The 19374-nt window shown below is 43.4% G+C and overlaps 1 protein-coding gene across 1 annotated transcript in view; it reads left to right on the top strand.

Moving 5' to 3' along the window:
• The window catches only part of LRRK1 (leucine rich repeat kinase 1), an 82183-nt gene that overhangs the window by 24211 nt on the left and 38598 nt on the right, over nt 1–19374 (top strand). Inside the window, exons 5-12 of the mRNA XM_062000178.1 lie at nt 1662–1844; nt 2468–2616; nt 11024–11250; nt 11760–11887; nt 12129–12292; nt 12993–13130; nt 16830–16942; nt 18001–18077. Of these exons, the coding sequence (XP_061856162.1) occupies nt 1662–1844; nt 2468–2616; nt 11024–11250; nt 11760–11887; nt 12129–12292; nt 12993–13130; nt 16830–16942; nt 18001–18077 (1179 nt within the window). The remainder of the gene's footprint in view (nt 1–1661; nt 1845–2467; nt 2617–11023; nt 11251–11759; nt 11888–12128; nt 12293–12992; nt 13131–16829; nt 16943–18000; nt 18078–19374) is intronic.

The raw sequence follows: 19374 nt of genomic DNA, 5'->3' as shown, positions 1-19374 counted from the left end.
GTGTATGTGGATCCCCTGTTGCTCTCTTAGTGCACTGCAGACATGGCAGCTGCTTCTTAAGAGGACCCTCTATGGTTTCAGCATCCTGTGGTCATGCATTGCAGCCTCAGACACTACAGATAAGCCTCTGTAGTATTTGACCTGAATATAGCTCTAGTTCTTCACTGTAGCAAAGCACTTGCCAGGGACCTCAGTAAGACTAGGAACAGCCTGTTGGGAGACCTCTTTATTTGATGTTCTTGAAGTGTTAGAGCACTAATAAGCAGAAGAAACATTCCCATTTGTGGGATGAAATTAAGTGCAGTGTTCCCTTCAGCCAGAAAAGAAGCTGACAATGCTGGGTCTGTAACCTAGGAGCAAAAATTATATTCATGTAACACTCTCAGTAAAGTGACTTAAGTAGTTTCTGGAAGCTTAGCTCACTCTTTAGAGCTGACCAAATTCCCTTAAACCTTGGCTTCAGGGGGATCAGGGAAGGTGCTCTGTACAAACAGCAGCTTTCTGAAGTTTTTATGCAGGACTTTCCATTTGTTTCTCTGGGAAGTTACACAGAAACCAGTCACAGGGTTTAGGGATAAATGGCATGAATTTGCAATTTGGCTAATGCACTGCAGTGATTCTCTGAGGCTCGGTGGGAGCTTCTTGTGGCTTACAGATGAAGGGGAGGCAGTGTTGTGCAGCATGAGGGTGAGCCATTTAGTCAAGTTGTTATTGCAAAGAGCAATGCAATTTCCACGTGGAGAAACTACAAAAGAAGGGCTGACATGTTGTAAACTTGGGCTTGTGGATGTTTCTGTAAGAATTTCGAGGGGGATGTGAATTTGTAAAGTAAATGGAGTCGATACTGTGAGTCAGGGAAGTTTTGAGGACTGCTTCTTGTTAGCAGAAATAATCCTGTCGTGGTCATTTAGTTACATGTGCAGAATTATGCACACCTAAAGGAAAGGTGTTAATTCACTAAACTGTTAATTCACAAAAAAAAACCAGTCTGGGGATGACTAAAACATTAGCAAATTGATGCAAAAATCAGTTTTTAGCCTTTAAGTTACATTTATCTAACTTTACCTTGAATTCATAGTAAAGAATTCACCCCAAATGAAATATTTCAAGGGGAAATGGAAGTCTTGTGAGAGACTTAACTTTGCATTGAAAACTAAACTGTTATTTTGCATTGTCTGGAATGTTTACTTTTGTTTTGTTCATCCAGTGTCACAAAACCATCTGGTTTTCCCCATTCTTTTTATCCCCTCTCATGAGCTTGGAAGAAGTGGCCTATCTCGGATGTTTGGATCTAATGTCTGTTGGATCAAGCCTGTTGTCTGAGAATACAAAGACAGTCCTGGTCACCCCTTGCCACTTCTGTTTGGGCTTAGATGGTTGATTTTTCTGCTGGTAGCCTAGTAGGGATCCTCAGAACTGTTGCTAGCTTATGTGTGTTTAGATCAGGGGCAGAGAAGTTTACTCATTAGCTGGGCAGATAATTAAGAACAGATAAGCAAAACTAAAAGCTTTGTGCCTGACCAGCTTAGAGCTCTTCTCTAATAGACTCTTGCTCCTTTATCCTCAGAAGCTTCACCTTATACTCTTTGCATAACCCTTATTCGTGACTTTCACATCACAGCGCAGTGGTATCAACTGAGTCAAATGCTGTATCTTTTCAGTAAGTCCTAGTACTTGCCAACAACTCCTGAACTGGATGCTGGCCATAGCCTGCCAGCAGGGACATCTGGACATAGTAAAACTCCTAATTCGTGCATACAATGCTGACCCAGAGAGCTGTGCAGTCAGGAAGAATGAGTTCCCAGTTCTTATACGGTTGCCTCTGTATGCTGCTATAAAGGCAGGTATGTATTTGCATGCTTCAGAACTGCACCCCTTTTCTGCAATGTCTTTTAAAGAGTGAGCTGAGTTGTTCACATCTAGGAAAGTATCAGTGTGGACTGGCTTGCCTGGAATTGTCCTGGATTTCCAGTGGGATACATTAAAATAAAGTTGGCTCTGAATCTTTTAACTTAGCCAAATTTAAGTCCAGGCCTTCTTAGGTTAGATTGCTGTACTTGCTGAGAGGATGAACTTTCCTCTATAAACTCCTAGGGAAAAAGACCCTTCAAAAAGAGAAACCTTGTGAGTAAATCTTCATTGTTACAGCCACTCTTGCACACATGCTTGATTGAGGATAAATTATTTACACTTCAAAGCAAAGCTGTGCTCATTGTTTAGTAAGAGGGGGGAAGAGGAGAAAAAAGAAAGAGCCTGGGCCAGTGCTTTTACACAGTGTCTTTGCTGTCTCAGTGTGACCAAACTAAGTCCTGTCACTGTAGGAAACAGTCTTTGTGCAGTTCAGTTTCCTTTTTGATCACCTCCGTGGGTTTTGTCAGAAGTGGTTATTTCCCAGGATTTCTGTTCACCTCCTTGTTGGTTCATTTACATGAGAAGAGGAGAACAAACCATCTGCTTTTCTCTGAAGGGAATGAAGATGTAGCTGTGTTTTTGTTACGGAATGGAGCTTTCTTTTGTTCCTACATCCTGATGGACAGTCCTGAATCCAGCAAACACCTTCTGAGGAAATATTTCATTGAGACGAGCCCACTACCAGGCAATGCTCCAGCAAAAACGGTAAGTGGACATTTATCTGACTGAAGAGATGTTCTTTTAAAGGAGCACCATGTTAATTTTGGACATCCATCTTTGTGTGCCATTGTGGCTGGTGATTCTTGTTCCCAACTAAAGCCTTATTTGCTACCTATTTAGAAAACAAGCTGGGAGAATGTTTTTCATGGTAGTGCTGAATTGCAAGGTGTAAAACATTAGGCCCTTCAATGGCATCATTATGCAAGGTGCTGTGTATGACAGCTTCTGCTTGGCAGTTTGAACATCATGTGAACTGGACGTATGTTATGGAAACAAAATGTTGTCTTGGTGCTCAAAGTCTTCCAGATAAATAAGCCCTACCACAGGCTTCCTCTGTGTCCCCAGGATAGGTGCTTCATTTAGGTTTCTGTTGTGCATTCTGGTTGCAAGGTAATGCCACAAGCTCTGTGCTGTCCCACAGTCTGTTAGCACGGCACAGAGCTGAGCGTGTAAACACTTCTCTTACCCTGTGCCTGACAGCTCTGATACAGCACGTATGGATAGGCTCCTGTGGCTTTTTGTGAACATGGAGCATGAGTAGAAGAAGCTCATCTGTTCAAAATCCCTTCCCTACTTCAAATGCTCATTAGTAAGCAGTGACTGATAGCCCTTACTGTCACTTGCTCAGGACAGATCTGGCTCTCTGGAGCAGAGTGGAGGGTATTGTGTGTGATTGGGTCATATTATAGAGCTGTGGTTGTCCCACAGAAATGGCTTTTGATGGGACACAGGCCAACAAAAAGCAATTGAAGCCTTTTTAGATTGGTGAGACTTCTGTTCAATGCTTAGCCACTTAAAACCTTTTGGCAATTTTGGTAATTCAGTTGCATCTCTGTTTCTTCCACTGTGAAAAGGGGAGGTTTAAACTCCTCACATCTCAGCTGTTGGAAGGCTTGGAGTGGCATTGCTTTCATGCAGGATTTTACTACATTTCATAATTCTCACATATCTTTGTAAAACTAGGCTATATTCTTCATTCTCTTAATCTCTGTTATTCAAGTCTCCTTTATTCAGGACTGAGAACTGTCTCACAGCACACCCTGTTACTGCTTTGTTGGCAAACACCATATTCTGTGTTACTCCTACCCTTATCCAGAAATTTGGTTATCAGGCTTTTTTCCCTTCTCCCCTCAGTATGTAGATTAACCAGCACTAAACAGAGCCATCAGAGCCCTGAGCTTTCAGTGGCTACAATTTTCACCATGACGTAATAATTTTTGCAGTAAAAAATGATGAGGGAACTGTTTTGATCAGGGCTCTGCCTGCATGAAGCATGTTGCCAGCCGAGTGTCATTTTGTTCAGCTTGTAAGATTTTGGGGTGTTGATTCTGCATTGGTGTTAAGTAAAACTGAGCAGAGACATTGTTATTGTTATACAAACTTCTCCATTCTCTCTTTGCCTGCCAAAACTCTGTCTTGATGCATTCCTGATGATACTCTGAAATCAGGGACTTCATTAGGTTCAGTCAGCAGAATTAGAGGCCCTCGCTGTGGGATTCTTACTTTTGTTGACAGGTAAACAAAAGGAAGTTAAATCCTAGATGTTTCTGGATAAGAACTGATAAAGCTAGATGCCTTTTAGAAGGAAAACAAAAGATATCCAACTAACTGGATAATACAGCTTGGAACAAACATTTGAATCACAGGGAAGAGGTCTGTTTTCCATGTGAACTTGCTGGCAATATTTAACTTAGCTGCTGTAAAAATGACTCAGCTTTGCTGTTGTCACACCCTGAGTGAAGAAGAGAACAGTCTTAAAGCATCAGCTAATTGCCAGAAAGGCCTGGTTTAAAAAAAAAAAACATAAAAAATAAAAAGCAAGAAAAAACAGACCCAGAAAGTTGACCTGGATTCTTCTAGTAGCCGTTTATTTTTAATATGTTTGCTTATTTAATGCTTTCTGTTTGAATTCATTTTGACAAACTGGGCCAAATCCAGGAAGATTTGTCCCAGTTTGTCAGCAGAGCTCAGATCTCTGGGAAGTGATAGTCACACAGCCTGATAAGTTTTTAAGACATAACTTCATGGCAGCTGCAAACAAGCTACCTCAGTGCTTGCTTCATATCCCATAAGGTTCCTGAATGTAAGTCTTCTTGTGTAAGTGCTGTGATACACTTTGCTCTGGGAGGAAGCAAAAAAAGGATTGTGCAGAGACTTTGATGTGTGTGGCAGCCAACTGGATGTCAAAAAGTCTCTTCTCTTGGAAAGGACAAGCACTGAGCAGGGATCATTTCAGAAAGAGCCCAGAACTTCAAAAGGGTTTGTCCCATCTGTGCTCTCTTTAAGTGAAAACACTGCACAGTTGACCTCCAATTGATTTCACAGTAGTGAACACTACCAGCTATGCATGAAATGTGGTTGGAGAGCTTGGGTGAGCTGCTGTGCCTTCCAGGCAGCCATTGTTCTGTGCAGTGCTGCCCTTCCTGAGACAAGAGGAGTTACATCTCATTTTTCTAATATCTGTTTCTCCTTCTTGGCATAAACAGCAAACCACACTCTTGCTAAAGAGAGGAAGTGCTTCATTTCTACAGGAACAGGTAATGAGTGCCAAACAGACCCCCTGTGGTAAAGTGGCTGGGCAGCAATTCCAGATGTGGATAGGTGTAGTCAGCATGCAGATACATGCACACTTTCCAAGGTGTGCAGTGTGGGACATGCTCACTTTTCCCAGTAGAGACCAGAAAAGAGCTTAAACTGCTGCATCTTCCCTAGGAAATGTTTTGCCAATGATTTTATACACAAGCATACAAATCTATGTGTATGTGTGTGATCCTCTTCCAATTTCTTTATCCACTGCCTGGTTATTCCCAGCTACATGACCACCAGTAAAGAAATCTGCAGCAGTTCCTCTCAAGATTCACAGCAGCATTGTTGATGAAGAAATTAGATCACTGGCCTCAGAATATCCCATCTATGTCAAGAGTGAGGTTCTGTTCGTGTCACATCATTTAGGAGAAATGATAAATGCACACAGCCTGTTTTAATCCCTTTACCAAACTGTCTCAAATCCAAGTAAATTTTTTTTGGTATTTATAATCCATTGTTTGTCCACGAGCAGCAGGGTTTCTTGCTTCTGCACAATTTCCAGTCCCTTGTCTTCCTCAGGGCATCTCCTGACATCACTGAGGTTTTCTGTGCCCTTCTGAAGAGCAGTAAGCCACTCAGAGTCAAGGAGCTAACAGCCTCTGAACACTGCCCCTCTCATGGAGCACAGAGCTCATCAGCCAGTGCCAAGGGGAGGAAGGGTGAGCTGATGGCTGGCTCTGTGAGTTCAGCGTCACAGGCCTTTGGCATCAAAGAAAAGGGCTTTTCTGGGAAGACAGTGGAGATGATTAAGTATGAGCTGGAGAGGAAATCCCCTTACTTTGTGGCATTGCTGTAAGGTTTTCTTTCACTTAACTGCATTTTCACTGCAGAGTGCCGAGCCAAGTAAATCCTTAAGGTAACTCCACTGATGTGGGGTTACTAGCACCAAGGTGAATTTGGTGCACTGCCCATAAGTCAGATGAAGGGATTTTGCTGATCCTCCAGTTCCCAGCTCTTGAGTAGAGGAGGCAGTGTCAGTCCTGTGCTCTGGATGAGGAGGAGAACTGAGTGCAAGGAGATTCTAAAAGCAGCCTACAAGATGGGGACACCTACCCTGCAGCATTCATAGCAGGTTTTGGATTTCACAATCTGGTCTGTGCTTTTAGAAGTCACTATCTGAATTCTATCACATTAAATACCCTGAGGCCACTGCTCTGCATTTTTGAGGTGAATGATACACAGCAATCTAAATGCAAAATAGAGATGAGTATCAGTCTGAAATGAGAAGCAGCAGAGACACATGGTCTTGCTTGAGCCTGCTAAAAGCAGACTGTAGATATTATTACCATGTACTCACAAGTACTTTTTTGTACTTGAATAGGAGCCTGGGTCCACTGTAAAGAGCCTCACCTTGAACCAAAACAGAAACTGGGAGAGGGGATAAGCACCATCAGTTCTTTTTTTCTGTGTTTTTTAATAGCAGCTTTGTTGGGAGCAGTTTAATTAAGCAGGAAGAGAAAAGAGGGAGTTGAAGTCTCAGTGCTTTTTTACTTCTGGTTCCCTTGAGAGAAGGGGAAATGTTACTGTCCCTTCATACGGGCTGGCAAACAGAGGCTGGGTAGCCTGAGATGGTGACTGGTGTCATGCAAGAAATACAGGACTCTGGAGTCTGAATACAGGTTCTCAACCACAAGAGCCTGCTTTCTTCTGTGAGGAGGGAAAAAACCAAGCAAGCCAGCTCTCCAGGCCTTCCTTCCTATCAGTGCCCAGGTTTCCAAGCCCACTATGGTTCTGTGCATCCTCTGTGTGACTGATGGATCTGTGGATAGGGGTTTTTTTGCATGGAATGTTTGCCCTGGATTTTGATTTGATTATTAATTCTTTAGTTTCTGTTTGTTCAGGTAAAATAAGTGAAGAGTTCAAGGGGTTTGATACTTTCCTCGTGGTTGGTTATCTTAGGAAAGGTGCTACAGAGCATCCCACTTTAGATGCTAAAAGGTGTTTGAAAAAAAGTCAGGAATTCCTTGCCTGTTTTCTTTTTGGGCCATGGTGTGGATCCTATGCATCCACAGCCACTGTGGCAATGCCATTACCAAAGGACAAAGGGCCAGGATGGCACCATTGCTATCTTGGTGTACTGTTGAAAGTTGTCCTGGACTTCCAGGGTAATTTTCCTCTCAACAGCATCTGTGCTACGTGTCCTGGTCTTGGGCGACGATAACTTACGTGGGACAGTAGCTAACAGCTTGCAAAGTTAGTGCTGAGGCCACCTTTGGATGTAATTTCACTGTAGTTTTTCCTTGTTGCAGGGTGAAAAGTTGCTTTAGTCTCACAGCCAGATCTTTATCACAGATTGATCTAGTATCATGGGGTTGGTAACAGGCTGCTTCAGGCACTGCCTGAGATCTTTGTCAAGGGTGTTGTTCCCCTCTGTTGGCAGATAGCAAACTGAGGAATGAGCATGGCTTATCTCCATGGCCTAGCTTTTGAGGTTTAGACTCCGTCTAAGCAGAGCCTCCATGATGAGAGTTGATGGGTCTGATAGGCTGAGACAAATCCATCTTTTTGTAACCCTCAGTGCTGTGTCAGCAGTTCCACAGCCCATGATATGGGTAAATGGGAAGCCCCTTCCTTACTAGCACTTAATTTTTATGACCATAGACATGTTGGCTGGAACTGCTGCCTAAGAGCTTCGATTTTCCCCAATTCATTCTGATCTAACCCCTTTGCCCCCATTTTGGCTCTCAGCATAGCTTTTGAAAACATTAGGCATTGCTGGGAAGAAGGGATCAGGATGGAGAGTGCATTGCCAGCCAAGGTTAGTTGATAAAGAGACCAATTCCCTGTTAGAACATTTCTCACATATCTAGGCAGACTGTATTATACTATCAGCAGCTGGATCTTTGTACACCTTTCTCTTCTAGCCTGAAGAGGCCATTCCTATGAAAAAATCCAAGTGAAGCCCTTGTAGCTCAGGATCACTCTTTCCTAAGCCAGGGGGGTTGTGGTGATACGTGATTTTGCTAATGCAGAGCGTGTGGTTTTATACAGCACTGTTAGGTAAGAGGGTGATGGATTTCTCTTCTGTATGAGCAGAAGTCATGGTGTAGATATGTAATTGTCCTGGCATCAAAAAAAAAAGGCTTGCTGACATCACTATAAACCACGAAACAAACTCAGTAAAAGAGTATCATTGATGATTAAGCTGGATTTCTGTTAGGGACAAATTTAGCCAATTCTAGGATGGAACTACAGTGATGCTGCCTTCCTCCTCTCTCCATCCACGTCCTCTTCCCACCTCTTACATGAGTAGCATTGTGAGCTGGTGTTTGGTGACCTCCCCTGGAAGCTAAAACATGACAATTCTCTCTTTAAAATAAAGAATAATAATATTAAGACCCTGAAGCTGCATATAAGTAGCCAGACAGATACCAATACTGCAGCATTTCATTTGTAGTGTAGAACTGGTTTCCTGCATTACCTGGGTGTAGGGGTCTGGCTACTGGGATGGCCTCTTGGGGCAATTCAAGGAACCAGAAAAAACAGTTGTCTCAACAGAAATGTACTCTTCCCCATTGAGGTTTCCCCATGCTAGAAGACCTTCCAGTGGCTTAGGATCAGTACCACAGTACTACATCTGTCCTGTAGAGATGGAAAAAAGGAATCTGACCTGGGAGTTTATACTCTCTGTTACCATAAAGCACAACCGAGTGCTGTCCAGTGATATAAACAAGCTCAGTCTTGGGCTGTTACAGGTGAAATGAAAGTTACAGAGAACTACATACATAATTGAACACAAGAGTTTGTAAACAGGAAGCTGTTAAATAGACAGACTTGCAAGATCTAACCATAAAGCAGAATACATTTAGTGTCAATGTGGAAGCTTTGCAGTGTAACTCCCATTTGGTGCTGTGTATTTGCCAGTAGCAGTGGATACTCTGTTCAACTGGAGTTCTTGTTGCTGCGGGCTTGCTGTGTTTTATGTGCATGCCTTGTGACACAGCAGTGAAAATAGCTTTAAACAAATAGCTTGTGCTCTCTTCCTTGGGCTCCCCAGTGATACAATGGGCATAGTATTTCCATTCGTATTTTCAGGACTGTCCTGTGATTTCTCTAGTGATCTTTCCCAAAGCACTATGTCTACACTAAGTACTACTACTGTCAGGTTTTATACCCTTTATTCCATTCTCCTAGACATTTGAACTGTGTGGTCCTCATTACTTGGAGTTCTGAGTCCCAAATAAATGTTGGAGATAGACCTTTGTTTCCCTTTCTTTTCTCTCTTCCCAAAATACTTTTCATTTTAAATTTGAGGTTAAAAATCTTCAGTGCTAAATACTGGGAAGTAGAAAGCAAATTAAACTTGCTGTGTCAGGTCCTTGCTGCCTCCTGGTGGAGAATCCACAAGCACTTCATTGAGACTGTCTTTGGGATGAGTTATTGCAAAAATACTAAGCTTAGGAAAACATCTTGGGAGTATCATTTTACAAGTGTGTGTTTTGGAACATAGATCTCATTGGAACACGATGAGGAGATCTTGGAAATGAAGCCTTGGGTTGTTTGCTTGCATTGATGACCATTATATATTCACATTTTCTTCTGTCTAAGCTGAAGCCTGAAATAAGTAGTTAAGGCCATTCTCAACAGGTTCTGGTTTGGGTTTTGTTCCAGAAAAGGATCAAATGATTTCCTGATCTTGCTGTCAAAAGCAGCAGAGCATTATCTAGAAAGGAGGCAACTGCCAAAATCACATCTCTCAGAAACTAAAATATCTTTCTAAATGATACTGAGCAAATTTCTGGTGTTTGGAAGGGCTTTGCAAGAGGGTGTTTGCCTTTCCTTGCCTTTCTCAGATGTTCCTTTGTAAAACATAAACCTTCCCCAGAACAATTTGGCTGCTTGTTGTTGAAAGGTTTAAGATGGAAGAGCAGTGCCTGGGAATATATCAGTTAATTCCAGCAACAGACATCCTCCTAAGAAGATATTACCATGCTTAGCAGATGTGTCCTTGTACAGATCACAGAATGGTAGGGGTTGGAAGGGACCTCTAGAAATCATCCAGTCCAACTCCCTGCTAAAGCAGGCCCATGATGCATAAGCGTTTCAGAGGCTGTCTGCTCCACAGGGGTTCCTCAGGACCTGCCTCCTCTGTGTTGGTGTTCAGGCTCCCCTGGACATGTGAGCAACAATGCATAGAATTATAGAATGGTAGGGGTTGGAAGGACCTTTAGAGATCATCTAGTCCAATCCCCCTCCAGAAGCAGGTTCACCTAGATCAGGTGGCATAGGAACATGTCCAGGTGGGTCTTGAAGACCTCCAAGGAAGGAGCCTCCACAACCCCTCTGGGCAGACCTCGTCCAAGAGACAGAGTGGAGCTTGGACTGCACAGTCTGGGTTTAAGATGGTTTCCATGATCTGTCCATATCACGCTGCTAGTGTGAGGTGTGAACGTGTCTTGGGAGGCAGGAACCCAGCCCCATGGAAACTCACCACACGTTGTTGGGTGAACAAATCCTTAGCCTGTCCAGCTCTTGGATGAGAGTGCTGGTTCTGGGCAAGGGCAGCTTATACTTTGTGGGGCCCACGGGAGCTGGTGTTTGGACTGGTGAAGAAGTCCAGGTTCCCTGCTCACACTTGTTCGTGGTCTTTGGGGTGAGGTCATGGAGCAGCTATCTGGTGCAGGCTGCTGATGTCCAGGCATGATTTCATCTCTGAGTCAGTTTAATTGCTAGAAGCAGATTGGAAAATGAGCAAAATGTTTATGGTCTGTGCTCTGATCTGCCAGATTCCCAGCATTGTAACACAGGCTGAGAGCAACTAGGATTTTACTAACGTGGTTTTCTCTTCTTTCTTTGCCATTTGCAGGCATTGTGTGTGAACTGGTCAAAGCTCAAACTGCCCTGGGTGGATCTGGACTGGCTGATTGATATCTCCTGTCAGATAACTGAGCTTGATCTCTCTGCTAACTGCCTGGTCTCTCTTCCATCCGTGATCCCATGGGGCCTGATACACCTCAGGAAGCTCAGCCTGGCTGACAATCAGCTGACAGAGTTACCCAGTGTGCAGTCATCCGATGAAATTATATGTACAAGGTGTGTGCACTGGATGCCTACAGCAAACTGAACCCCTACGGAGAGCAGGTGCAAATGAGTCAGTTGTGCTTGTCATAAGTGAAGAGCATATGCAGGAGCTTCTTGGTTTGTTTTCTGTCTGCTGCAAGGTTTGACTGAAGATTTGCCCTTTTGCATTCTCATTGTTTCCAGGTCAGTTGTCAGGACAATTGTAGGGACTTCTATTCCTGTATTCTCTCACATCGTCTCTGCTTTTCTCCAGTTCTGATCCTCTGAGTCTAAGCCGTGAGCTGACTCAGGTTGACATTTACTGGCTGGTGTCAGTGATGTGCTGTCTATCTGGACTGCATCTGTGTGCTCCCTGGAGGGTTAATTTTCTAAACAGGGCTTTTTTGCTTTGCCTTGTGAGAGCACATTCCAGCTGCTTTCATCCTGACCTAAAGCTGTCCTGGTAAAACAGATGTCTATGGCAACAGGAGTGTTTGCTAGCATTTTTTTGATGCCTGACTGAGTATCTTCTGTACTCACAGGTTACTTGAGGTCGACATATCCAGCAACAGGCTGTCTACTCTCCCTTCTGGATTCCTACATCTTAAAAACCTTAAAAAGCTCATCGCTTCCAAAAACTATATGGAGAAGTTGTTTGATGAGGAAAACAGTACGTACAGTCCAGTGTTGTGCTTACATTTCACGGCTTTATCTGTAAGGGAAAACTCCAAACTGCTCTAATAATGACTTAGAGGCAGTATTAGCTAAAGATGCTTAGCATCTCTCAGTCCTTTGTCCAAAGAGCATGAAAAGCATGGTTATTTTTTAGCACTCATGAAATCCTTTGGCATCTTGCTGGATCAGATTACTGTCAAGCTTACACCAGGTCTGCAATGTTTCCTGTTTTCTAGCAACTAATTGGATTGGTTTAAGGAAGCTGCAGGAGTTTGACGTCTCTGACAACAGGTTGGTGGAACTTCCAACGGTTTTTCTATACTGCTTCAAGTCCCTAAACATACTGAATGTTTCCAGAAATCAGCTGAAAGTGTTTCCTGATCCCTGGGCCTGCCCCTTGGTAAGTCAAACTGCTCTGACAGACTCAGAGGCTGAAAAAGCTGTTGAAACAATGCAAAAAATATACTCTCGTGCTTAAAAGGCTGTCAGATGTCTTAGGCTAAAAGGCTGTTCTGTTGCTGTATCCCTGCCTGATTCAGCTTATGGGTCTCAGGTTGAGTCTTTCTGAGGTTCTGCCTTGTTCTTACCATGTTGGTGGCATTGATGGAGAATTGCTAGAAACATGTCTTGCATGGATGTTTTCATTTTCTCTGAGTTTCATTCAATCAGCAGTATTGTTAGGATCATTTTCCAGAACACTCAGCCTCCATTCAGTATTAACTTTGCCCAACCCCATGGCTAAGCAGAACATCTATATCCACCCATCCCTGCAACCATTTTCTCATTATTACAGAGACATCATGAGAACAGTATACTTGGGTGAAGTGGGATTTATGGTTGAAAAGCACATGGGGATCAAAACAGCTGTTGAAATACTTTTTGCCCACTAAAGAATTTCCTTGTCAATTAAGTGAGTGCATCATCAGCAAATCCTATGTGCCTGCATGGACAATAATTTATCTAGATCAAAATAGCTATAAGAGATCACCTAGGATTAATTCATTAATTCCTTAAACGTGTGACAGCTGATCTCCCCTGTTGTTTTAAGAGCTGCTTACTACTCTGTGGGTGCGTTTTTTTTCTGCTTTTATCCTTTCCAGAAATGTTGTAAAGCATCTAGAAACTCACTGGAGTTCCTACCTGATGCATGGACCGTTTTCTGGAAAAATCACCTCAGAGAAGTGGATTTTTCTGAGAACTCATTAAAAGAAGTTCCACCAGGACTCTTCCAGCTTGAAGTAAGTGTCATTTTTTCTTCCTGCTTCACAATACTTAGTACCTACTCAGACCTCAAAAGTACAGCAGTGGTTGCCTGATTCAGACAGGAGACTACCTGCTGTTGGGAGCTGATAAACACAGCAATTGCACAGATCCTCTGAGCAGCCTGTGACCCTGACTGCATCCAGACCTTTGTCTAGTGTGATACAGGACCTAACTTTTCCCCCCGGTCCTCTGAGAACTCTTTGGATATCTGTAGTTTCAGATTTTGGGAGCAGAGTTTGGAAGACAATCAACTGCATTGGAACTGCAAGCTCCAACCACTGAGATACAGATGTACTCAAATGTGCTCACAAGTAGTTGTGCTTTTTCTTAATCTGTCCCACCAGTGCTGTGTGATTAAGGATTAAGTCTTTCTAGGCTGAATATCACATGTTTGAATGCCCTAAACAATGACAGATGGCATCTCTCTTGCCTTTAACATCATAGATTAAATAATTAAATTGTCTTTTGAAATGTGCTTCAAAAATCTTCAGAATTTGTGGTTTCACTGGTTCTGACATGAAACCAAGCAAACTTGGGGGTTCCTCCAAGCTTCCCTTATAGTTTATGAAACTCAGGGTCATGGGGATAGAAACTTCCTCTGTGGGAAGGATGTGGAAGTGGTTGTCCCTATCCATGTCCATTTTGGATCTTGGGAGTCTTCTCCAAAGGTTTGTCTTGCTCCTGTCTGGAGGAGGAGGGTCCTTTGCTCCCTCAGTTAGTTTTAATGATCCCTGCAGATTTGGCTTTGTTTTCTGGTAATTGTTGGTTTTCTGTTGGTATTTCCCCTGAAATAGTATTAATCCTATGGACTTGGAAACTTGGGGTTTTTTTCTGAATGCATTAAAGTAAACGCCGTAAGAGGTACCATGGCAGATGTTGAACACTAGATGGTGCTTCAAGGGCACGTTTCTTTGGGTGCTGCTGCTCAGGCACCAGTACAAGGCATCAGAGAAAACCTCAGTGCAATCTCAGCTGATGGTCTGTCGTCATCAGACTTTAGCTGCCTTAAACAGTGCCAGTTCTTATCCATATCTCTTCAGTCTTACTTTCATAAAAGAAATAAACATTAGTCCCTCAAGGGCTAGAGTGTGGTGGTGTGTAGAATGTGAGTGCCCATGCCTGCATCAGCCCTGGGCTGCTCTTCAGTTGCACTGTTTGTGTTGATGAATAGGGCTGCACTCACATTCCAGCCCTCCCCAGAAGCAGATGTGGGAAGGGGATGAAATAGCAAGTAACCTATTCCTACACATTCAAGTGGGCTGATCTTTAAAGATCCCTTCCAACCCAAACTATTCTATGATTTGATCCTATGATTCTATGTATTGTATGAAACATTATATGTTCCAGCATTATTACTTAGGAACATTAGTGATCTGTTTTCTCCCTAGGAAAAGCTGAAAGCAGAGGAGGCATGTCTCTGACCTAGACTGAGGCTTGAAGGCATGTCTCTGACTTAGACTGATGGACATGTAGTTTATCACTAGTCTTTGCTTGATTTGTGGAGAGGTTCTAAGACTAGGGCCAGCTCACGGTTGCTGATATGATGTATATACTAGAAATGTCGTGTTAAGAGCAGCAGAGGCCCTCTCAGCTTTCATGTCTGCTGTCATGTAAAGGCACCAACCGTAATGCTCCAAAACATCTCTTAGTTGTCTAGACTAGTTTGCTGCTTTTGCAGAGACCTGAACCTGTCTGGGTGGCCGTATTAGGTAAGATTAGTCAGCTTTTCCACACCAGGAGCTGACCAAGGCAGCCTAACCTGGATGCTGCAGTTCCTTCCCTCTGGTATAAGCTGATGCACAGAGCCCTTTTTGCCTGCTGCTGCAGTAGGTTTGAAGGCAGTTGCCTGCTGCTGCCATTGTCTCAGCTTTGGAGGCACCCAGTTCTCTTCCTGAAAGGCAGCAAGAGTGGAGAAATCAGAGATGAGAGAGAAGAAGTAACTGCAAAACAAGGACTAGTGATCTCCAGAATTAGTCATGAAGAGCTTTGAAAGTGGAAAGTCACTAATGTTCCCCCTCTGGAGCAGGCACACAAGTGTTGTATATGATCTCCCCAGGATGTCAGCTCCCTGGAGAGTGATGTCAGTGTTTGTCAGGGACATGCAGCATGGATGCATGCAATTGACTGAAAAGGAAGCACTCCAGCTAGACCACACAGAACAGAATTTGTGCTAATTCTGGAACGTGTACCCTTCCTTTCCTCCCACCCCCTGCCCAAGGATATTTTGGAGGAGAAGTTTGAAGCATTGTCGTTGAGCAGCCTCACGCTGATACTTGGAGAAGAGCTCGTGCCCAGGCTCCAGGGGAGGACTGGGTCTTCCTTCCAACAGGAGGTTGGAGCCAATGAAAGATTAATGATAATAAAGGCATTGGCTGTCGAGGCTGGAGTGGCAGGGAGGGTTTCACAGTGTGCAGTTTTCCAGCTCTCTCTTCTAGGGGCTCACTCTGCTATTCTGCATTTTTGTGGTTTTCACCTTCCCCAAGGTCCACCAAGCGCGGTGCTGCCCGTCTCCTGTCACTAGAGGGAGCGTTTTGCATGGTAATTGCCATTCCAGCAGCTTTTGGTTGTCCCTCGCATCTGACACATGGACACCTCATATTTTTGCAGTCTGAGAAAAGGGGAGGAAGGCCAACAGGCTGGCTTCATGAGACATTGTTAATCCAGCTTGATGAAAAGGGGCATAAACTTTTTACTTTATGTGGAGCACAGGAAACGTTTAAAACACTTGAAGCTGAAATCTCTGCTGGTAAAACCTGATTTCCATGGGTTGTAAGTCATTAATACTGCCATGTACTTGTGGCACAAGGTATTCAGATGGCATTCTGCTTATCTCAGCTTTCATAGAGGGGACTTGCAGAATAAACCTGACTGGAAACTCGACATAGAAGAGTGTTTGTCAGTGAGAAATTAGGTTTTCAACCAAGTGGAAATAGTCATTTGAACCTCATCGTTATTTTAAGGGCAGATGGAAGAGCAGAAATGTTACAAATCTGAATGGCAGCTACTCTTTTTGGTAATATTTCAGTTAAATTTAAAGGAAAGCTTGGGTTTAACCTTATTCATGGTATTTGCAGCTGAGTCCTATTGGTATGGTGTTAATTAATCAGCTTCACTTGTTTTTAAAACTTCTGCCTCTGGGGTGAGGGGAAAAAATGTAGATAGATAACTTGTATAAATCTTGAAAGGTTAATATAAATCCTTTCCTTTTTAATGTAATCACAAAGCAATTTAAAGTTTCCCTTGTGTGAAATGGTTCCTATTTTGCATGTTGTTTTTATACGTGCACAGGTGTAAGCCCACCCTGGCACGTCTCCCACGTGTGTACCAGCTACACATCCCCGTGTGGCATTCTGTGTAGTTAAACCATACTATTCTTTTCCATTTGGAAAGGCTTCCTCACTAAAAGTAAAGTGTTCTCTTCTATGGGTTGTTTCCAATTGCATCTGTCAGCAGGTAGACTAATAATCTCCCAGAACTAATAGTGGTGTTGCTTGGTGCAGAAAATATAACTTGCTGGAGAAGAAAGAAATGTTTGCATGCTGGGCAGCAGGGACAGGATGTTCTGATGAATGTACTTTCTTCATGTTCCTGTTACTTAATAGCCATGCTAAAAAAACCTCTTTCTGTGTATTTCATTGACTCTGTCTTTTAACTCTAGGCTATTCCTCTTGTAGGCTTTGGTGTCCCTGAAGCTGCCAGGAAATCAGTTAGTTGCCTTACCTTCACAAGATAAGTGGAATTGCAAACAACTTAAATCCCTGGATCTTTCAAAAAACCAACTTGGGAAGTAAGTGTTTCTTTCACATTTTATCTAAGAAAACAAAAGCTGAAGAAATAATAGCAAACCTGATCCTTCTTATAGCACAAAGGGTGTCAGTAGTGAATTAATTACCTGCATAGAAAGCATTGATATCCACATACCATGTCTCTAAGTATATTGTGTGCCTGTGACAGTGATGAATTATCCTTTAGTGATTCCTTGGGTATTTAGCACACTGTATCATTTATTAAGTGGATAGATTACTGATAATAACAGTTTAATTTTGGAGCATGTAGAAAATTCTTTAACCCTGTGTGTGGCTCCTCACTGGAAGCACTATTGGGGAGCAAATCCTAACCAGAAACCATCTGGCCGGGTTGCAGTTTATAGTTAGTGTGGGAGTATTGTTTTGGAAAAAATGAAGAATCTTTAGGTTTTCTGTGGAAGTGTAACCAGCTGCAAGTTCAATATTTTCTGTTTAGATATTACAACAAGGATGTTTAACAGAGTTAAAGGTCTCCTATCTTCTGCAGAACTGCGCTGAATTGTGTCATACTTCTATCTTCTCATTTGAGTACTTGTCCAGCAAATGTTCTGGAGTACTCGTGTTTTTCTTTGTCAGCTGTAAAAGACCAGTGGCTGTTTTTTTGAATGTCTCAGTACATTTCCAGAGTCATTTTGTTGGGCCATCTTGTCAGAGACTCTGGTAAGAGCAGGGAATGGCAGCAGGTTGGTTCTCCAGCACTTCTCGTGAAACTCGTTCAATTTGCTGTTCGACAGCACTACTTAACCTTGACACCCATAAAGCCCAGGGGTCAAGTGCTCTCACACTGGGAGCTGAAAGTACTGCCTTGTGGAGCTCTGTTCATTTGCCAGAAGAAAACCATTGGGCCTGGGTGAGTGTTGGTGAAGTCTAGCTCTGTGATTGCACAGCAGGTTTCAACCTCGGCTCTCAAAAGCAAACAGGAACTCAGAAGAGCTGTGTTGTGAATCCTTGGGCCTTGCCACTGCCAAGTGGCCTGGGTATAGAGCTGCACTAGTCCAAGCTCTTTTCTCCACATGTCAGTACTTTGTTTGGCCCACAGGAGCGACGAGGGATATAAAACCAAACGTATTCCGTTTTTCACCACGAAGAGCAGGGTGCGCTGCGGCCCGGAGGCAGGTACGGTACCGAGCGCGGGGAAGCGAGTGCTGAGAGTGCCAGGTGAGAGCTGGGGAGGAGCAGGAATCTGTGGAGTTGGGCTGGAGGGTAATCGGTGCCAATTCATCTGCAATTTCAATTGCAAGAGCATTTAAATTAGGAAGAAATAATATTGAGATTAACTGTTTCTAAAGAAATGGTGCAGCTGGTTGATGCCGTCAATGCAGAAAGATGAAGGAAGAGTGAAACCTCTTTCTTTCACTGAGCTTTTATCCTTTTCCTGAAGGTTATTGTTTTTATCCAGAACACTAACTGGTATATTGAAGGGAAATGAACCCACAGTTAATCTAGTTGCTCTTAGGATTGTTTTTGTTGCTGGATTTTCAAGTGACACATTTTTCCCTGTGTCTCAGATTTGCACTGTCTGAGTAGAGACGTTCTGGATTAGTGAAATCCCTTACAGAACAAAGGGGTATCTGAAGATACTTGCACTGCTTCCTGCTCTCTGTGGGATTCATCTGCATTTTTTTTTGTTGGTTTGTTTTATTTTAAAGCACTTGGAGAGCTTTCTCCTTCTCTGCTGCCTGAAGAATGGCTCGTTCTAAAGCATTCTGTGCCAATCGCTGAGTGGAGCAGAGCTGGCGTTTTGGTGACGCACATTTGAGCAGCCCTCAGCTGCTGGCGGGAGGGAGAGGCCCTCCTGCAGTAAATGCTTTCCTGAAAAGCACAGTTGTCAGTTCCCCTGAAAGTTGTGCATGCTCTCAGGTCAACGTGGACAGGTAAAATGGGTAAATACTCCAAGAGCAGCCATAGCTGTGGGTCAGGATCTCCAGTCTGCTCGCCTGGGAGGCAGAGGCTCTACCTGGACCTCAAAGCAAGACCTCACTTTTCTGTTTGTGGAAGGAGAGGCTACTGTGCAGCCAGCCCCTGTATGTGTGTTCAAGGGAGGAGAAATGATTGGGCTGCACTCTTTTGCAAGTAGAAAATGGAACCAGAAATGCTGTGATGTTGGTGAAATCCTGAACACAGAGGAGCTGGAGAATGAGCCTGAATCTTGTAAATCTCTGGAGTCTGACATAACCTCAGAGCTTCTCTGTGAGGTTCTACAGCAGCATTTCCCCCCCTGGGGCAAAGGCAGCTAAAACCAGCTGTAAAAGGGATTTGCTGTCCTAATATAAATTTCTACGTGCTGCCAACCCAGCAGAACCCCTCTGCAGAAGGGAGGAGAGGATGGACTCTTGCATTTGAAAAGCCTTGGCACATAATACCCTGGTGCAACTTCAAGCTGCCTGAGGTTGCCTTAGATTGTAGGAAGGTG

The sequence above is a fragment of the Colius striatus genome, chromosome 7, assembly GCF_028858725.1.
Source record: "Colius striatus isolate bColStr4 chromosome 7, bColStr4.1.hap1, whole genome shotgun sequence".
Classification (NCBI taxonomy): domain Eukaryota; kingdom Metazoa; phylum Chordata; class Aves; order Coliiformes; family Coliidae; genus Colius; species Colius striatus.
This window is presented reverse-complemented; position numbering and strand designations above follow the sequence as displayed.